The 20794-nt window shown below is 45.0% G+C and overlaps 1 protein-coding gene across 4 annotated transcripts in view; it reads left to right on the forward strand.

Annotated features, from left to right (window-relative positions):
- Runx2 (RUNX family transcription factor 2) overlaps window positions 1-20794 on the forward strand; it is a 205604-nt gene that overhangs the window by 68704 nt on the left and 116106 nt on the right. For 2 of the 4 annotated variants that reach the window (XM_038342148.1, XM_038342149.1), the window contains exons 2-3: window positions 7669-8030; window positions 17492-17648. In XM_038342148.1, coding sequence (XP_038198076.1) covers window positions 7669-8030; window positions 17492-17648 — 519 coding nt within the window. Of the gene's footprint in view, window positions 1-7652; window positions 8031-17491; window positions 17649-20794 lie in introns of those variants that run through there. The other 2 variants (XM_038342150.1, XM_038342151.1) reach the window with 1 other exon arrangement.

Below are 20794 nucleotides of genomic sequence, written 5' to 3' on the forward strand. Positions count from 1 at the left end.
TGGGTAACTTAGCAAGATTCTGTCTAAAAAACCAAACAATCAAACAAAATACAATTGGAAAAAGAACTGAGAAGATAACCCAGTGGTGTGGTAATGATCGAGGGCCTAAATTCAATCCTTGGGGCTGAAAGCAAGCAAGACAGAGAGGACTCACAGAGCCCACATACGGTTCTCCAGCTAAATAGGGCAACCAAGGAAGGGTCCTTCCCTCCGTGCCTGCAAAACTGAGATCCAGATCTCTCACAGTTTAGGATACTGGAAGATGGAAAAGTTTTCTGCAGGCTTCTGGAAAAGGTTTTTTTCCTTAGAGAAGTCTTATGAGTATCCTGGAGGAGGGACGTTCTATATGTGTGGTTTGCGGATAGCTGCTGACTGCTAACGCTGCTGTTGGTTGATAAATGCTGTTTGTGCTCAGCACTGGACAGCCAGATGAGCTAGCTTTCTGTAGCACCTATGCCTGAATTCTCTTCCCGGCCCACTCCCCGCCCCCACCGTGTGTGTGTGTGTGTGTGTGTGTGTGTGTTACTGCCAGAGGCAGGGGCCATGTGTGTTAGTTACATTGTAGAAAATTGCTATTGACACAAGGGAACCAGAACAAAAATTCTTTCTTCCTACAAGTTCTCTTCCTTTTCCAGTTCCGATGAATGTCCCTGTCAGCTGGTAAAGAGAAATAGTCAATGGGCCCATCCATTTCCACACAATAAAATGGGAGAATTTGGAGCTGAGACTCAGTAAGTTAAGTGAAACCTACAAGGGAGAGCCAGGACCCTGCAACAAGACTAGCCACTGACCAGAATGGTCTGACCACTTTTTTAAAAAAGCAAAATTACTGTATTTTAATTTATTCACAAATGAAATAATCACAACTGGCTTATGGAAACCATCCAAACAATTGCCCCGTGCCAATCTGGCCATTAAAAAGGTATGCCAGGACAGTCATTCAAAGTTGGGAATGAAGGAATCATTGCTTGTGGAACTTGATCATAGCTAGGTCGGAATAAGTAAGTGGTTTTTGTTTTTGTTTTCTGATAGAAGTCTAGCTCATGGAAGCTTAGGGGGAAACACCCAGCCATTTCTGAGGGAGAATACTACAGACACAAAACACCAAGAATGGCAATCTACGGCTTGTGTACAGCAAGAGTTGGCGCGTGCAAAGATTTGGGCTCTTGACGTTCAGTTTGTCTTTCTAACCTATTTTTCCCACTTCTTGATTGTAATTGAAACTTCTGACCTGGTGAAAACAATGAATTTCGTACTTTTTTAGATGGACCAAGAATGTCATTGTTTGCTTTTCGCCCGTTGAAGGGGCATGAGTTGTGGTCTTTGCCAAGGTCTAGAGAGAGGCCTTACCACCCAAGGCAGTGGGATTCGAATTGAATAGAGCCTTTTCTGCTGTGCTTGGGGAAGAGGAGAACGTTTTGATAAGATAATTGGGTTACTCCAGGAAACTTTTAATTTTAGGGGTTCTCAGAAGTTTCATCACAAGCCCCCATAAACTTTTATATAGAACATTCCATGGCTGATCACTGCTACTGCCATGGACCAATAGCTGACCTGAAATACCAGAGGGATAATTTAAAAAAAAGTTAATTCTACGTCTCTAAATTCTGGGAAATGACTAATTTTTAGAATACTGGTCTTCACGTATCTAGGATATTATTAAGGAAGTTGGTATTTTAGTCGCACAAATCCTAAGTCCCTTTTAAGGGCACAGCGGTTACATAGGAGCTCTGTAAACGCAGCTCTGAAGGATCATATGGCAAGCATCACCCTTTTTACGACAACCCTGCACTCTTATGAATGTCTGAAAAAGGCCCATGGGAATGTTAACTAGCACAACAAGGAGAGGTTTATGATGCTAAGCTACAAACAGTTCATCTCTTTTTACAGCCAGGCACATTGTTATAGGTCCACCGACAACGGGGAAAATGTACCGAGCTTAAAACAAATCAGACAGCATTTAACTGTCTAGAAATTAAAGTGGAAAACTATGTCAGAAGGCCTTTGCATCACGTAAGTTCTTAAGCTGTCTGGAAAGTGTATATAAGCCTTGTTAACACACGGAATACCAGAAAGTTCTTGGTGTGTTCATTTGTGTTCCTGTGGAACCATGAATGAAACAGAGGTAACACATCTATCAAAATATTAGCTGTGTGTGTGTGTGTGTGTGTGTGTGTGTGTGTGTGTGTGTGGCTCCGTGGTATAAATGCTACCCCAGGCTGGAAGCTCAGCAGTTTAGAACACTGCTCTTCCAGAGGACTTGGGTTTGTTTCCAAGCACGCACATTGGTGGCTCATAACCATTTATAACTCCAGTTGCCAGGGAGATACAGCATCCTCTTCCGTCCTTTGAAGGTACCAGACATTTAAGTGTTACACAGACATATATACAGACAAAACACCCATACACATAAAATGAATAAATATGTAATTTTAAAAAGTTCTTGCCATGTAAGACAGAGGTTCTGAGTTCAGATTCGCAGAACACATGGAAATGTTGGTTGTTGGGACAGCCTGCATTGCCAGTCTCAGAAGCAAAGCCTGGGGATCCTCAGGTCAAGTTGGCTGGTGAGTTTGAGAGCAATCCAGGATGACTCCCCAGTATCAACCTAGGGCATCTCATACAAACTCACTTGCATGCACCTACGAGGTGTGCCCACAAATATGCAAACGTGCATACGCATTCATGAAGACCACTGCCTGTAGGTCAGTACAAAAAGAGTCATTAGGTCAGATTTAGTCCATAGGCTCCAGTATGATAACTGTTGGTTTGGTGGTAGTGCTGGTTCTCCAGGCTAACCTCATACAGTCAACCTCAAAGAAAAGTCTCCACAGAGAGTTCTGCTTATAAAGTCTCCTCTCTCTCTCTCTCTCTCTCTCTCTCTCTCTCTCTCTCTCTCTCTCTCTCTCTCTCTCTCTCTCTCTCTCTCTCACACACACACACACACACACACACACACACACACACACACACCTTCACAGAGCTCAGGATGGTCATAATTTTCCAGTGGCTATCCTACTTTATTAGCTGGTTCATTGAGCCCTATTTGAAGTTTTTAGAGGGTCTTTCTCCACTTTTCATCATGAGAAAAGTATAAAAAATAATGTAGAAGGGGTTAGGATTAGAAACCAAAGCGAAAGAAGCCTGAATTCCCTGAATTTTGTTCCTGTTTTGGGAGGAGAGAGAGAGAGAGAGAGAGAGAGAGAGAGAGAGAGAGAGAGAGAGAGAGAGAGAGATTGGAAGAAGATTGCTTTCACATTGCACTTTGAAAAGTTAGAATTGCTAGGTATTGTCACTTAACAGTTATCTTAAACATTAAAGGACACAGTAGAGGGAGACGGCTGTGCTTGTATCTTTCATAGTAGTTAGATCTTCACAAACAAAATCCATTTTTTAGCACTGTAAGATGTAACTGAAAGGAATATTTCTGGAAAGGAATCCAATGGGTGATTTGCTTAGAAGTGTGTGTGTGTGTGTGTGTGTGTGTGTGTGTGTGTGTGTGTGTGTGTACATGCTTGCCTGTGGAAGACAAAGGTCATACATGTAGTCCACCTCGTCTTCTGGGACAGGCTCTCACTGGCCTGGAGCCCTTTGAATAGGCTGGGTTGTCTAGGCAGCAAGTCTCAGGGCCTTCTGAGCACCCGGATTTCAAAGGTACCTCTGGCTCTGCTTCTTGGGGAGGGGGCGGGGATCAGGACCTCACGCTCCTGCAGGAAGCATTTACCAAATGAGCTCTGCTCTCAGCCTCTGCTTAGAGCATTTTCCTGTAGAAGAAAAATTGAAGCCGAGGAGTAAGATCAAGCATTCCATAGCACCAAAGACATAAGCAAAAGGCTCATAATTTCCCTCTGTGCTTACTATTAGGAGAGGTTTGAGTGAAGGGGCTGTGGAAATGTTTCCTACTGAAGTTTAATGCTCAGAGCCAAGTCCTGGCCAGTACAGGGCTCCATCAGTTCCAGCTGAGAGTGTGAGTGTTCAGCGAGAGTGTGTTTTTGAAAGGGGACCGAAGTCCTCTTTGCCAGATACCTGAGCCGTTGTTAGGGCATTCAGTGAAAAATTTCATTTCCACATTATAAATAACTGTAGGATATTTTAAGGGATCCAAGATTGGGAACTTCCAAGAGCTGCTTACATTAGTTCTACCAAAATGTTTAATGGAGAGAGGGTGTCCAGGAAGGCTATAAAGCCGAATTACCGGATACGATTAATTAAAATAAATAATCTCACCTTGATTAAATTGTCCTTAAAATCTCCAACCATTGAGGACTGCTTGTCTCATTATCCATTAAGTTTTTTAAAAAAGGTGGTGGTGGTGGTAGTGGTAACTAATCAGCAATGGTAGGAAAGAAAAAGTCCCCAGATAGGATTTCTTAAATTCAAACGACCCTAGAATTTCTTGTTGAAAAGCCCCTCTCTGAGAGCCCCTATTTGAAATACGGACTGTTTCTCAGTGTCTGTCAGTTTTTTAAAGTTCCCTATTCTGTGGGTTTCCTGGGAGGAGGAGGCAATATCACCTACCAATGACTTTCTATCTCTCTATGACTACAGAATCATTTCATTTCCTGAGACTCCTCCCCTAGTCAGTAGTCCCCAGACACTTAAAAGGGGGAATAGGGCAAACAAGCCATCTCCGTTAGATGTGTCCCCAAAGAAAACTGTCCCACTAAAGAGAGGAGAGGAACGCATGTAATTGTGTTGTAATGCCAGTGTGTGAGCATGTGAGAATACAAGTGAGTGTGTAAGGAAGGTGGGTGGTGGGTGCAGTCTCTCACGTGTGTAAGGAAGCGGGCATTCCTTTACTGAACTGGCACTTAGGCATGGGGATGCTAGCAGGCATACGCGATGCAGCTGTACTCAGAGTTAGAGCTCTCCCCTGTGATCAAAAAGATTATTAAAAGTAGCACCCTTGGGAGATAACTCAGCAACTCGCTGCATCCGTAGTGCGATGGGATGAGTGACTTCAGTGGTCCTGGAGCCGAGCGCTAGGGGCATGGAGGCCACCAGGTGCGAGGAGCAGGGTCGGGAGTAGGTGTTGCTTTTCGGTGGCGTGGAGGAGCAGGCGGTGGCAGAAGAGGGAAACTGAGAGGCATGGGGAGGTGGCTCGGGTCTGCGGGGAGGATACAGGGGAAGAATCCGGAAAGAGCAAGAGACAAGGAAACACCTACAAGGCGGTTGTAAGTGGAGCGAGCAGAAAAGGGAGGCAGAAATAATGACACAAAGAGGAAGGGCATAGTAGTGTACTCCAGTTTCATCTCTACGCCAGTGAGAAGGCACAGTCCCTCTCATCCGTGTCCACTCTGGGACCCCAGCGCCTCTCAGGCACCGGAACACAGGTCCCTAGGTCACCTGGGCACAGAGATCCGTGATAGTCTTAAGCTTGTCAGATTCTTGAGTCCTGCAGAGGCGCAAACAACCTCTTTCGCGTCCTGGTTACCTTTTCCCTGGGCGCTCGGGGTAAGAGTGGCAGCTGCGCTTTGAAAATCGATAGGGAGGGTCGTGACAGGTCTCTTGAAGAACTTGGGAGGCATTTGCATCCCCCAATAAAAGTTCTAATTAATGGCCACGCGAAGAGCTTTAAACAAGACAGGAGATAGAGGTAGGGTATCCAGCTATCCCTCTACCTTAGTCCTTCAAGGGAGGACTCCAATTTTTCATGGATTGCACGAAGTCGCGACTGTGTCAACTACCTTGTTAGGAAGCATCGGGACTTGGGTAAATAATTTTATTTGGAAGCTTTGGAAGTTTTTAAAATCGGTTAAATAGACATAACAGAACATCACGCGAGAGGTGAACCGGCCCCATGTTGCTGCTGCCTAGTCCTTAGGGTGTAGCAGCCTCCAGCGGATTTCCCGGCTTCTGTGGGCGCGCAATCTGTTTGATTTGTTTTGAAGGCTCAGAATTGGAGGCTGGTTGGAGACACCCACGTGCTTCTGTCTCCCATCAGCTTAATGATCGCCTTAGCTTGAGTCGTGTCTATATAAACCACAAAAACCTAATCATTAGAAATCCCAGCCTCCAAAAACCACATTTTAGGTAAAAACTGCCGCCTTTTTCCGCACTCCTTCATCTCTCGACCACAACCTTTTGGGGATTCCAAAATCGCCTTTAAAAAAAATGTCGGAAACAAATACATAAATAAATAAATAATTACTGAAGACTTTTTTTTTTTTTAAAAAAAAAACTTTTTATTTTATCCTTCCCCCGGGGGGAAGTGATTAGGAAGAATGTCAAGACTTAGACTGAGCTGAAGACTCGGCTTAATAAACGATTGAAAATTCACAGATTACCGCTGTTTATTTACATTTTCCCCTCTCAGCAAGTGCTTTTGCAATTTACAACTTATTTTAATTATCAAGCTGTCATTTTTTAGTTCTTAAAAAAAGCAACCCATCCTTATTGTCCAAGAATGACAAGAATGAATAAGTAAGAAGAAAGCGTCCAGGCATCCACTTGAATTTCTAGAACTATTTTGACAAGTTCTTCTGTCACCCATTTTTTGGTGTCACCTAAGGAGGAAAATAAAAACCAACCCCGAATCCTGTAAATATCTGCCCACCCCCCCGCCCCAGCCGAGGTTGGGTGGGTGGGGTGGTGGGGGAGGGTGAAAAGTGTCCAGACGTCAACGAGGGGACTCGAGAACTTTCCTTCCTCCTCTTTTGAAGTTACAACGAAAAATAACGATAGCAGGAGCAGCCTGCGGCTCTCCAGCTTCTCAGTTTCAGCGTGGTCAGACCAAGAAGGGGCTTCCTGGTCCTGGGGATGCGGGGGGAGCCGAAGGAGCAGGCACGGATGCCCTAGGCGGGGACCGCCTCCCTCCAGCATCCGCAGCCCAGCGCAGCGTGCCGGCGCTTCTCGCGGCCGGCGGGCGGCGGCAGCGGCTGCGATCCACAGGCTCCGGAGCTGTCGCCCCGAGATCCGCTGCCCCCACTTACCTCCCGGCACCTTGAAGCGCGAGGGGGCCAGGGGCATTTGCAAAGAGCAGGAAGGACGTGGCTGCGAGGAGGCGGCGAGTGAGAGGGCGAGAGGAGAAGCGGGGAGAGGAAAAAGCGGCGGCGGGAGGACTCGGAGCGCGCAGCCGGCGAGGGGAGCGCGCAGCGGCCTCGGAGGAGGAGGAGGCACGGGCAGGCGGCGGCGCCAGAAGTTGGGCAGCCGCGCTCGGCTTGGCGGTGTCGGGCAGCGCGGGGCCACACGGACCGCTGAGATGGATTGCTGAACGTGCCAGGCTCCACTACCGAACTGGAACAGGGAGGGGGGCGCCCGTGCACCCGGGACGCTGTGCCCCAAGCCTCCCCCCACCCCCACCCCCCATTGCAAGCTGCTAACTTCAAGTCCCTTGACTCGGCTCGGCCAAACACGCCCCCGCGCCCCTCTCGCAGCTGCCACCGGGACTCCCAAGCGTCCGGGCGGAGATCTGCGTTTCCCGGGTGTCCCCACCCGCCAACCCAACTGTGCCTGGTCGCCGGCCGCCGGCCCCCATCAGACTCCGCCCGGCAGTCGGCTTCCTCGAACTTGATTTCTCACCTCTTCAGTCCCGTCACCTCCATCCTCTTTACCCCCGTCTCGCCTCCACCCCCTCAATTTCCTCCTCCTCGCCCCCCATTTCCACCCTCCTCCCCCTCCCCCGGCCACTTCGCTAACTTGTGGCTGTTGTGATGCGTATTCCCGTAGATCCGAGCACCAGCCGGCGCTTCAGCCCCCCCTCCAGCAGCCTGCAGCCCGGCAAGATGAGCGACGTGAGCCCGGTGGTGGCTGCACAGCAGCAGCAACAGCAGCAGCAACAGCAGCAGCAGCAACAACAGCAGCAACAGCAGCAGCAGCAGCAGCAGGAGGCGGCCGCAGCGGCGGCGGCGGCGGCAGCAGCGGCGGCAGCGGCAGTGCCCCGGTTGAGGCCGCCGCACGACAACCGCACCATGGTGGAGATCATCGCCGACCACCCGGCCGAACTGGTTCGCACCGACAGCCCCAACTTCCTGTGCTCCGTGCTGCCCTCGCACTGGCGGTGCAACAAGACCCTGCCCGTGGCCTTCAAGGTAAGAGACTGGCCACCCTTAGACCCTGACCGGGCTCGGTGGAACCTTCCCGCAGCGGTCTCGGTGCCCACGGGTGTCCTCCAAGACTTCAGTCTTGGTGGCTCTGACTCAGGGACCGAGGTGGCCATGGTCAACATACCCCGCAGAGGTCACCTGTGCCCACGACCACTCCCATCCCAGCCTAGGTTTCCTTGCTTGTTCATCCTTCCTGTCTCCTGGTCTCGGTTCTTGCCCATTCCCCTGCTGGAGTCCCTCGGCCCCAGACGATCCTAGGTGCCCACTGTGAACCCCAAACCCCTAGCTCCACCCCGCCCCCTTCCCCCGTGGCGCGGGTTCCCCAAACTCATCCCCGCGCCCCTTCTCTCCAGGATTCCGTGCTCTCCTTCCCGCCTCCCCCACAGCCGCAGGCCGCTACTCCGGACTAGGCGTCCCCTTCCCGGATTGGGTGCTGCTTGGCAGTCCCGGCAGCTCCCGGACTCGGGCCTGGTGCCCGCGGGGTGCCGGCGCCAAAGGATGCTTGCCCCTGGGGCGGGATGAGGTGCCAGCCTTGGCGAGAGGGTTGAGGTGCTCAGCAAACTTGGGGATGCGTGGTAATGGGTACGGACGGGGACATTCAAGCCCTCCTTGGCGGGCTCCGGTTCCCGTTACTCGGAGGAAGGTGGTGTCGCCGGGGTCCCCGCTTTTATTGAGGTCTGGCAGCTGCGGGGTTCATGGCACTAGATCCCGAATGCATGGATGAACCTCGGGGAAGGGGGATCAGGGCTTAGGTTGCTTTCTCCCGCCGCGCTCCGCCTGGGAGGAAGATAGAAACTAGTGGAGCAACTTTGGCTGGTCAGAAAGAAAACGGAGGTGAAATTCATAGATTTGCTCTATTGCCTTGAAAGAGCCGGAACCCCAGAAGTCCCATCTACTTGGGAAGGGCTCCGCCGGAGGCCTGGGCGCCAAGGTGCGCCCCCGCGGCCTCCTCCGCCAGAGTCCGTTAGCTTGCCAGCACCGGTAGCGGTGGGAGTCATGGGCAGACGCCAGCAGGTTGAAGGTGTTCGGGTCCTCAGCCTCTGGCCATAGCTATGGTGTAGTCTGGGATTCCTGGAGCTATCCGGGAAGGTGTTGTTGGCGTGGAACACCCCCACCAGAAGAGACTGCTGGATTGATGACTATCCACTCTCGCTGGTCTAGACCCTAGGGATGGAGGGGGTGAGGTAGCCAGGAAGATGAATCCAAAGGCACCTCCAGTTCTAGGGGGTGGGCCTGGGACCCAGCATTTGTGGAGAGCAGGTTAAGTATGATCTTGAAAGAAAGAAAGCGGGAGGCGTGGGGGGGGGCAGGTAAGAAAGGGGGGAATTGTGCCAGTTCCTTCATCCTTCACTCTGGTGCCAAACTCCCACGGGCCCCTTGCATTTCCCAGTTGTTGATTACCGGTACCCCACGCATCAATTCAGATTCCACGTGTGGGTGGGGTGGCAGGAGGAGCCCAGGTCAATTGGAGCAGTTATCTCTTTAGGTCTTCTATCTGAGCAGCAATCTGAACGGGTTCTTATTGAAGAGGTGTGTGTTGCATTCTCTCTCGCAAGTTTCCTTTTGTAGTTGGATCAAGTAGTGCTCTTTAAAAAATCACACACGGCTGTTTTCCTCTTTGAGAGCGTCCATTTTGTAGATTAATGTTTTCTTTGTGATGTGAAAAGGTCAGATATAGGTGAAATTGTAGAAAATGATATTTCGTATTAGAGGTATCTTTTACAATGTTTATCAGCCAAGGGCCTAGAATTTTCTAAGCAGTCTCTGTGAGGGTAGACTTTTTTTTTTTTTTTAAAAAAAATAAAAACCAAGCTAAAGTCTTTTTCCAAATGAAAATTTCCAAAATTTTCTAAATGAAAATAGGGGAAATTGCAAATCAGTAGATATTTTGTCTATGCAAAGCCATGCATTAAAGTGTAAGAATTTAACTTAATTGATTCACTGTCTAGAGTTCTATGCATCTTCTAGTGTGAGTGTGTTTAGGATATAATTGTCTTGAACTGTTCGTTTTAAATGCTGAATTGATATTGAGCACAAGCATTCTGCAGGGAAAGGGTTTGGGTATAAAGATGGAATGCCGTTCAATCTGAACTTTTCTTGGATTTTGAAGCTGGATTTTCTAACTAGTTTCTAAAACTCTTTGGAAATGAATTTCTTTGCCGTTAGGCATTCTAATTACAGAGTGCATTTTTCTTATTTTAACCAGCAGACAGAGCATTGATAGCATAGGGCATATTGTAATATTTAAATTAGTAATACCTTGGGTTTACCTAGAGTTTGACTTCGTGTACTTCCCATTCTGTATAACGGCATTCGAAGAGTGGGTGAGAGTTGAAGCTCACTCCTAACAATTTGGTCTCTCTGCTTAAAATGTTTAGGGATATTTGAAGGTACACATTTTGACAGAGACTTTTATGATTTTCATTTCAATGATGTAACAACAGCCTTTTAAAAATAACTTGCATTGGGAGGGAGTAAACGCATGAGTGTAACAGACGTCTTATTCTCTCAACGTAATGAAATACATCTGCAGTGAAGAAATAGTATGAAGTCCCCCGTTTCAAAAGTGGTGACAGCAATTTGGCTATCATATGCAGAGCTATGTACAAAATAAGTTATAGCATTGTTAGGTAAAAAGCAGAGCGGTAGATGCCTTAAAACGCTCCCACCCTTGAGAGGACACAATTGTTGAGAAATCTAGTATTCAAATCAATACAATATTTACTGAGCCTATTCTTCAGGTTTGTGACACAGTTGTCTGCAGCCGGCCAGAAGTGAATTCAGTAGACTGTGTTGCTCTCTGATGACTTAAATAGTGCTTCAACATGATATCGACTGTGGATTATATTAAAAAGTACAGAAGCTATTGGTATTGTTCATGTGATATAATTTGGGCATTTAAAAAAGAATAAATAAAAATTATTTAATTTATATTCAACACGTAAAACCCCACAAAACAGCTAGTGGTCTCCATGCAAAGTTAGTTGTCACCATTGTACTTTTACCGAAGTTCTGTAGTTTTGAAATAGACAGTCCTTCCAGGTGTCAAGGAAATGGAAATAAATATTTTTAACATTTCTTTCAGGTGTATCTCACTAAAACCCCAAAATAGTTTAGGGCTCCTATTCGAGGATGTTAGGCCCTTTCTGTCACAGATGATTTTAGTGACAGGATGAAGCAATTTACAAATTCAGCTCAGTAGCTGATGGTTGGTCTGGTGGGCAGAGTGGCTAGAATGGGCGACCCCTGCCTCCAGGAGCGAGCGTCCTTTGAGTTAGAGGCCTGTCAGCATCTTCACTGTGAAGCCTGCTGTTCAGGGCTCATAACTAAGTTGACTTAAATAGCTTCAAGCTGAAACACTATGTTGCCATCCAGATGTATATCTTAAAACTCAGAGCAGGATAGGCCCATATCACTGTTTTAAGTTAGAGAACACGAGACCATCTGTATTCACCAAGGTCACTTTTTTTTTTCTAGCAGTGTTGTAGAAGAAAGCATATTTAGATACACGATCAAGTACTCATAGTTAATTTTATATTTTTTAATTGCATCTTTCAGTGTTGATGAAAAGTTTCCAAATGATGGGGCAATTTCTATTTGAGACGGATTTGTTGACATCATTGTCAGGTTTTCTCCCTTCAAATGCAAATTTGCAACTTATACGTACTTGGTGATAGGGAGTTATGGTTTTCTTAAGTGTTTAATGGTTAGATTTTTATATATATATATAAATATAATCGTGGTTTAATACGGGAAAATACCATTGAGCTTGTCAAGCGTTATTAACCCAGCGCTACTGTTTTTGCGGTTATGTCGATCTTAGTCCATCAGGTTGTGTGAAGACAAGATACATTTTTTTTGTAAAACTCACTTAAAGGCATATATTGTGGGACTGAATATATAACTTATTGTAAGTTAGAATAAATTTCAGATAGAAAATATATAATTTTTTGAGCTTTGGAAAACTTATGTCGGAGGAAAGGTATGGTAGGCGTCCTTCTTCCTACTTTCTCCTTTGGCATCATTGATTGTGTATTTTCAGAGTTCCAGAATATTCACTGCTAGCTGACCTAAGCCGTTGTGATTTGTGGCACACGATTGCTAGCTTAAACTGAAAAAAAATTCACCATTTTTCTGTTAGACATTTATTTAAATTTTTGAGATGATATATTGTATTTATTTTTCTTTTAGGATTCATTTTTTTTTTTTTTTTTTTGTAGTTGAGGAAGCCTTCCTGGCTTAAGTTCTAAAGCCACACGGAAGTATTTATTGAAATGTTTCATAGTTTAATTTGTAAAAGATACAGTTTTCTTTTGTTTTTGTTTCTTGTAATAATTAAGTTGCCTCCTCTCTTCATTACAAAGGAAAAGATGATCAGATTCTATTTTGGAAATAATTATATTTCATTTTACTGCATTGCAATATGCCAAAATAATGTTAATCTGTCACAGTAATTGATTAGGTTAGACTAAACTGCTGTCCATGGAAAAGTCATGGGCAATTTCAAACTTCCAGTGTGGTAAGACCACAGGATCAGGGGTCTACGTTAGGTTCCCTATCGCTCCTGCCTCAGCGTGAGGCCCAGATTTAGTCAGAATGGGTCTCAGACATAATTTCAATATCACTAGCATTAAATACTTTTTAAGTTCATTTTGTACAAGCTGTATGTTGTGTGGTTTAAATGCTGGTTACAGTGGGATGCACTAACTAAAGGGAGTTCTTTCTCAATTCTGGAAAGCCAGAACAGAAAGTGACTTCTCTCTTTCTCATGCTTTTCTTGACTTTGTAATTATTATATTTTAAGAACACCTAGAAATGTAATTATTAGGATTTCATCACGAATTATTCTTTGCAGAACAATGCTTTGTGTTGGGTAGCATCAGAAAAAAATTCAGTTCATGCTTCTGCTTAACCAGCTAAAGAGTGATTTTTAAAAAAATGTTTTCTTGTTTTTTTCCCCCTTTAAAATGTTTTTCCATTGCTTAGGTTTGGTACAGATGAAATGTGTAAAAATTTCTTCATTCTTTGGTTTTCTTTTAGATAAACATGGTTGAGAATATTCAAAGGAAACTTTTAAGCCTTAGACATCTACTTTAGAAAGTCTCAAACATGTAATTATACTTCTGAGTGATATACAGTTAAATACAGTACTTCCCTTCCCAAGACATGTACCGCCCCCTTCTCAGAAAAAAAAAAAAAACATTGGTCAGTCTGATCTGATAGAATGAATAACAGAAAATATACTTTATTTTAGCCATTGGATTAGAGTCCAGGCTTAATAGAAAGATTGTCACTGTGTGTGTTGCCATGTTCTCCAGTCCCAGTTCTAAGCCTCATAGAAGGTTCACACAACTCATGAAAATCCATATGTTTTGCTAAATATGATATGTAAAACATACCCACATTTAATATGACCATTATTATGCTGCTTTAGGAAAGTGGATTTATGTATTTCACTCTTAGGCATATTTTCTTTTACATTTTCTCATATTGAATCAATTTTTTGTTCTCTTCTAACTTAAAAAAGTCCATTATGTTAAAAAATATGTAACAGAACAATAATGTCTCAAGCTATTTAAAAACTTTCAACTGAGGCAGAGTTCATTATTATTACTATTATTGTTTTCTGAAACTCCTCACGATTGGAGTGAAACCCGCAAGGGGTCATCCTTTATCTTTCAACAATACTGCAAAACATTTGAGGCCATGAAGAGAAGGGTCACATACTCAGTGGCACTCTTAAAGAATGTTTGTCACGAAAAGCCTGTGTTTAGCAGGCAGCAGACGTGGAACTGCCAGTCTCCTTACCTTTCCCAACTCATCACTGTATGGACACTCTGCGTATGTGGCATCTTCTGCATTTCACAGAATTAAAAATTATTTTCAATTTCTATTGGAAAACTGTGGTTCTCAGAGAGGAAATGATTGGTGTAAGGGTCATGGTAGATATGTAGGAAGAAAGAGTAGGGGAAGTGGTGGCTCTTGCTTTTCAGTGCATAAAGTCTCTTCTAAAAACGTTACTTAGCTTTCTCTCACCTTCATTAACATGTATTTTGAGATAGAAAGGCAGGCAGCAGATGTTAAAATACAATCTGCCGAATGTACAAAATGCCTTAATATTCAGATAAATCCAGGCAGAGAAGTCAATTATTTCTGTATTTTCAAATGTGCAGTTTAGGCTTCGGAGAAACCCTCACCTTCAGGAGTATAGCACTGGTTTTAGAAAACTCCCCTGACCCCACCCGGGTTGCTAGACCACGGTGGCAGAGAGGAAGTCTGTTCTCAAGGGATTTACTTTGACCCAGGAGACTTCTTGAGTTGAGAATAGCTGTGTACTCCAGGCAATACCGGTCTGCATCAAGGACACTGGGCTGTTGCTGCGGGAGGCTGAGTCATCCTACAACTGGTCCTCTCAGCGTTTTAGCTGGTAGCCCACAGGCTGCTGGCTGCTGGGAACAGTGCTTTTTATGGAACTCTTTCATTTACTTGTTTCACACACACACACACACACACACACACACACACACACACGCACACGCATGCATACACGCGCACACATATACTTTTCCTCTCGTTCACAGTGTGTGTGTGTGTGTGTGTGTGTGTGTGTGTGTGTGACTATGGAGTGCCATGGCAGGCATGTGGTAGTCAGGGAACAACTTCAGATATTGGTCTTTGTTATCTACCGTGTTGGAGGCAGTCTCTTTGCTGTGCTGCTGGGTACCAGGCTAAATGACTCATATGTTTCTTCTCACCCCATCTCACAGTAAGGGTACAGGTATTACAAATGTCAGCCCTGCATCTTTTCGTGTCTAGTCTTCCCGTGGGCTCTGAGGGTTTGAAATCAGCCCCATGTTTGCATAGCAAGTGCTTTGCCTGCTGAGCCATCTTTCTGTCTCCTATTATTTTTTAAATACCCATCAAGCTCCCTCCTAAGGTGCCAGGCACTGTTTTGGGAGTTGAGACATGTAAAAATCTAGACGAAATGAAGGCCATTCTTTAAACTTTGGGCAAATTAGATATTAATCATCAATTTCTGTGTTGAAAAAAGGAGGGTAACTAGACACAGTGGGACACTGGGAATGTGAGCCCTACTGTTTAAGTAAAGTGTTTTGATTTTGAACTGAACAAGGTATGAATTTGAAGAGACTGAGAAACAGCCTAAGAGTCAAGTAAGAGTGACAGACACCTTGGCAAGGCTTTATTTCATTTGGTTGTTTTCCTGGCTGGGAGAGAAAATATCATGGGGACATTTAGGGGTAGGGATCACAGACAGGGATAACTCAGTCCCAAAATATAGTACCTGTGTATCACTGGACAGGAAATACACTTTAAGGAGGATCCATACCGAGTATGTTCGGGAATATCTAATTTGTTGTGTGAAAATTTTAACAAATGGGAGCCCAGAAGCAGAAGTGGGGAAAGACAGAGTGGGGTGTTTGTTAGATGGACAAATGCACAGGGGTACTTTGTTGGAATGGCCACTTCCGCTGCAGCTCTTGCCGCGTTATCGTAAGATATCTTGGCACTAAGTAAAGAAATGGAAATAGGCCGTGCAGAGGATCCTGGGAGCTCCTGGAGAGGAAGGGACTGCCCCTGAGAAGTAAGGTCTTCTTAGTGGACTGGAAACAGAATGTTTTGTATGTGACAGGGAAGGTTCCCCATGGTAAGCATTCTCTCAACAAGGTTCCATGTTAACTCAAGGTACACAGCAGACCTAGGGTGAAGTGATTCTGAATGAGTTTGCCTCAGAGATGGGTTAGCCTGTATTTTGCCTGAATTGATAAGCTTCAGATTAACTGTTGAAGACCACAGTGAGGTAAATGTGGCATTCCAACATGGCAGAAGGAATAAAATGGGGTTGTGGGTATGGGTGTGTGCTTCCTTAGGTGCGGGTGCATGTGCATATTTTTAGAGGTCAGAGGTCAACAACACTAAGTGTTGGTTTTTTGTTTGTTTTGTTTTGGCTTTCTGTGGGTCCTAGGACTTGTCCTTAGGGTCGGGAGGCTGATCTACCCCAATCTTCCTTTTTCTGCTTCCCCGGAGCTGGGATTACAAGCATATGCCATAACACCTGGCATTTTTCATTTCCTCCAGTGACCAGACTCTGGGCCACACGCTTGCAAGGCAAGTACTTTCCCAACCAAGTTTTCTCCCCAGCTCAGGGCACAGTTCTTGATTGTACTACTTGTTTGTCATGATCGTTTTCTGCCTTGGGTAGACCTTTCTTCTGTGCCTAGACTTTATTCGTTTGATAGCTTTGGCTATCTCACGGGGCCCTGCAGCTGGGAATATGGTGTGCAGCGCACACTCACAGTATCATGGGTCCCGTGTAGGGAGATGAATTGTGAGACACCTGCCCCCACCTGGTCTGTATCCAGGAAGTAGGAACATCACTGAAAAGTCCTTTTTCCGTAGAGCTAATTAGGTTCTCTCTCTCTCTCTCTCTCTCTCTCTCTCTCTCTCTCTCTCTCTCTCTGTGTGTGTGTGTGTGTGTGTGTGTGTGTGAGCGTGCACGCGTGCGCACATGAACACACACATACACACACACATGCATGCATGTGCATTGTGCTGGCAGAGTGCATCTGGAGGCCATTGGTGTGTCTTCCTCAGTTGTTCTCCGCCTTGTTTTGAAGTTGCACTTATCTCTTATGTAAGCACACACATACATGCTTGTGCATGTGGGGGTGAGAGGACAAATGGTCAGCACTTTCTCTTTTCTTGTAGGTCCCAGGGACTAACTCAAGCCAAACTTGGTGGAAAGTGTTTAATCCAGGGAGCCATCTCTTTTCCCCTCTACCCTAGGTTTTGGGACAGGTCCTCTCTTGGGGACTGCAGCTTGCAAATTAGGCTAAGATGGACGGCTGGCAAGCCCCCAAGATGGTCTGTTTTTCACCTTGTAGCAGTGACTGCATGTACAAACTGCCACCCCCCAACTTTTTGCATGGGTGCTGAGGATTTGAATTCAAGTCCTCATGTTTCCAAAGCAAGTGCTTTACCCACTAAGCTGTCTCTGGAGCCCCTAAATACTCTTCTGCTTTTAGCTGGAGATCTGACTTAAGACCACACCTCAGGGCTCTTGGAGCTGTAGACAGCTGGCACCGTAATATGGATGGTGCAATCTGCAGATGGGTATCAGCCTTCTTTCTGGAGTGTAATTCCTGCAGACAGTCTAACATGGGGATTTAATAAAAACGTGCATATATTCTGTGAGGACTGAACAATAAATAAAGGGAAATTTAGCTTGCTTTCAAAATGGGTGGACCCGGAGACATCAGTGTGTCTGAAGAGGTGTCACAGCCCCAGTACAGATGCTTCCCTTGTGGTCTGCCAACACTGGACCACCACACTGGGTTCCGATAAGACATTTACAGTGAGCATGTGTTCTCCGTCCTTAAGTGTTTCTGATGTGCCCCTGTTCCTTCTGTGTTTCCTGTTTCATGTAGGTGGTAGCCCTCGGAGAGGTACCAGATGGGACTGTGGTTACTGTCATGGCAGGGAATGACGAGAACTATTCTGCTGAGCTCCGAAATGCCTCCGCTGTTATGAAAAACCAAGTAGCAAGGTTCAACGATCTGAGATTTGTGGGCCGCAGTGGACGAGGTAGGTCTCTGCTTTTTAATGCTGGCCGTGGAGTAAACACTTTAGCTCTCCGATGCAACATGGACTTGTCTGTGTGCAACCCAGCATCTTCTTACTGAGACAGAACCACCGAAGGTTTCTGTAAACCGATCCAGATGCCCCGGAGTGTTCTCCTGAGTATGTAGGCCGTTTTCATTTGTTTTATGATATTGAAGAGTCAAACAGTGTTCTCAGAAGAACTAGCTCCTGAACTTCACAGGGTTCAGTGTGTTCAGTAGAGAGAAGGATGCTTGGAGCATCAAGTTCTGAAGTGGGAGGAGTCACGTGACTTGAGGAGATTGAAAGGCAATGGGAACAGGAAAGTGATTGCTTTGGAAGCATTTCCCGCAGTGTCAGCATTGCCCGGAGCGGAAATGGGGACAGCTAGAACAATGTCTTCCCTGAGCGTCGTCACCCTTGAATGACTTAATTAGTCTGATAATAAGAATCTTTGAAAAATAATTGTTTAGGTTGTTTTAGGGGGTATATTTTTAGATATGGTCTTACTATGTAACCCTGGCTGGCCTGGAACTTTTATGTAGATCAGGTTGGCTTCGAACTCACAGAGATCTGCCTGCTCCAGTTTCTAGAGTGCTGGGTTAAAGGCCACCAAGCTTGCCTGAAGACTTTTTTGTTTGAATAAGTGAATTACTTACTTAGAGTGACTATAACATTGCCTAGCAATGCTTAGGACCCCAATGGCCTCATGGCCTTTAGGGTGTTCAATCATCTGAAATCGCATTTAGATATTAGGAGCATTTAGGGGAGTCACGAAACAGGAGATAATCCTTATAAGGATTTCAGAAAGGGAATTATCTTTTTGGTGGAGTTCCTAAGAAAATCAATACTTTGCTTTTTATTTGCTTGTTCTCCAGAAAGACTGCTACTGTTTATTCACCTGTTGGAAGTATTATGTTCATTCAATTTATTGAATCTAATATTTCCATTTTAAGTATTACACTAAGAGAAAAAAAGTAGGAGCACTTTAGAACTGAGGTGAAGTAAAACCATGACACCTGCGTGTGTGCTCCCTGCAGCCCAGGTTTGAATCAGGAAATGAGAAACACCCATTCTCAATCGTGTCTAATAATTACTCTCTAGTTTGGGTCATATGTCAAATTATTACCATTGTAAAAACTTGATAAGGGAAATTTAAGCAAGACTGTTTCCGATGAGTAGGTTTTAGTTACTTTCTAGGAATGGGGCCAAGAAGCTGTACTTTTTAACTTAAGGAAAAGAAAAGAAAGCACGCTAATGAGATGCTGTCACTGGAGGCTGTCTGGACCAAACTGAAGTGCCGAGCCTCTGGGAGAGGGGAACGGCAGGGTTCTTCTCCGGAACAGGTTCTGTTCATTAGAAGAATGAGAAGACGCAGCTTGACTGGTTAGATTTGGAGGGCATGCGTGCGTTGGTTCATTCATTCATTCATTCATTCTTTCATCTACTCTTTTCGTGGTTCTGTTTGTTTCTTAGTTACTGTTGCAGAGTCACAATACAGTTGTCTCTCCCATTTTCTCCTGAAAAAAAAAAAAGGTAAACATAACGAGGTACCTGTGTACTCTGGATGTAACCATGACGATGTACCTGGACACTCGCCTAAATTGTATCTTTCTTATTAGGTTACTGTGAGCAGAGTAGTGAATTTTAATATTTAAAGGATGGACTGCTACTCTTAATTTTATTTTACAGATCCAAACTTGTGTTTTCATTTGTTGCACTTTTGTGTTATATAGACACTAATTCACCCTTTTTTTCTGATCAATTTGACTAGAAACTATAGCAGAGTGATAGTATACTTTGCAAACCCTCAACATATTTATTTAAGAAACTTCAAAAGGAAGCAAAGGGTGTGTGCTGTTTTACTATATTGGCTTTCGGAGTTTTGGCTGGTTTCCCAAATAGCAATTTTTATATTAAAAAAAAAAGACAGACTTAACTGCTTGCAGACTTTTCACGCATGGAAGATGAAGGAAGCCTCTTTTGATGAAGTGTAATTATGTCCAAACAGAGCTGACCCCCTCCCCCTATATTTCTTATGATCTTAACTGAAGAAAGTAGGATTTTTCCTTTGAAGCAGCTGGGACGTGGTGGAGGATCTGAAGTGCTCCAGTCTGCTGCCAGAGGCAGGATGGAGAAATTGGTCCAGACTTGTCTTCGAGACCGGGGGAGGGGGGTGCATGTGGAGAGAGAGGGTGGAGAGAGAACGAGAGAGAAATTGATTTATCACTAATAATAGATTTTATATGACTGTGTTACTTTGAATGAGAGGAAGCAATAAGATTAAGCTAAAATGGAGAGAGAGAGAGAGAGAGAGAGAGAGAGAGAGAGAGAGAGAGAGAGGGAGGAGAGAGAGAGAGAGAGAAGACAGAGACGGCTCTCGACGAAATGAGTCAGGTTTTCGGTGGCAGGAAACCCTCAAGCCTGACCTGCTTTTTACAAGTCTGTCCCCAGCTTCCTCTTTGAGTCTCACAGGTCTTCATCTCTGTCTCTAAGTCTTCACCGCATGCTTTGCCCAGTGGATGGATTTTTCTCTCGCAACTTTACAAAATGTATCTTCGGTGATGTTTAAAAGATAAACAAGACAAAACAAAAACCAAGCTCCATAAATATTATCTTTCTTTTAACCTTTTCGCTTGTGGAAACATAGACTCTCTGCAATTGAACATTAGGTTTACAAAGCATCCAAGCTTCCATTCACTCTTGCTTCCTAGATCATTTCAGGACCCGACACTCAGTGCCTGAGATAAAGTTCAGCATCCATGAAACTGGCATGAAGTCATGGTTTTTAATTGTCTCTTCCTTAATATTTCTTAATTGTTTCTCCTTAATATTTTACACAGAAGTGATTAAAATGTCTTTGACCACTCCTTCCTCTCCTCCTTCGTTCTCTTCCTCCTCGTCGTCGTCCAACTTTGGTGTGCTCCCCCCCCACCCCCACTCTTTGACTGTCCTCCTTTGGTGTGCTCACCCCCCACTCCTTGTCTGTCCTCCATTGGTGTGCTCCCCACCCCCACTCCTTGTCCGTCCTCTTTTGTGTGTTCCCCTCTCTCCTTGTTCATCCTCCTTTCGTTTGCTTCCTCTCTTTTGACATCAAGCATGCTGCATTTAATTTACAAGCCTTTTAAAGC

Source organism: Arvicola amphibius, chromosome 9 (genome assembly GCF_903992535.2).
Source record: "Arvicola amphibius chromosome 9, mArvAmp1.2, whole genome shotgun sequence".
Classification (NCBI taxonomy): domain Eukaryota; kingdom Metazoa; phylum Chordata; class Mammalia; order Rodentia; family Cricetidae; genus Arvicola; species Arvicola amphibius.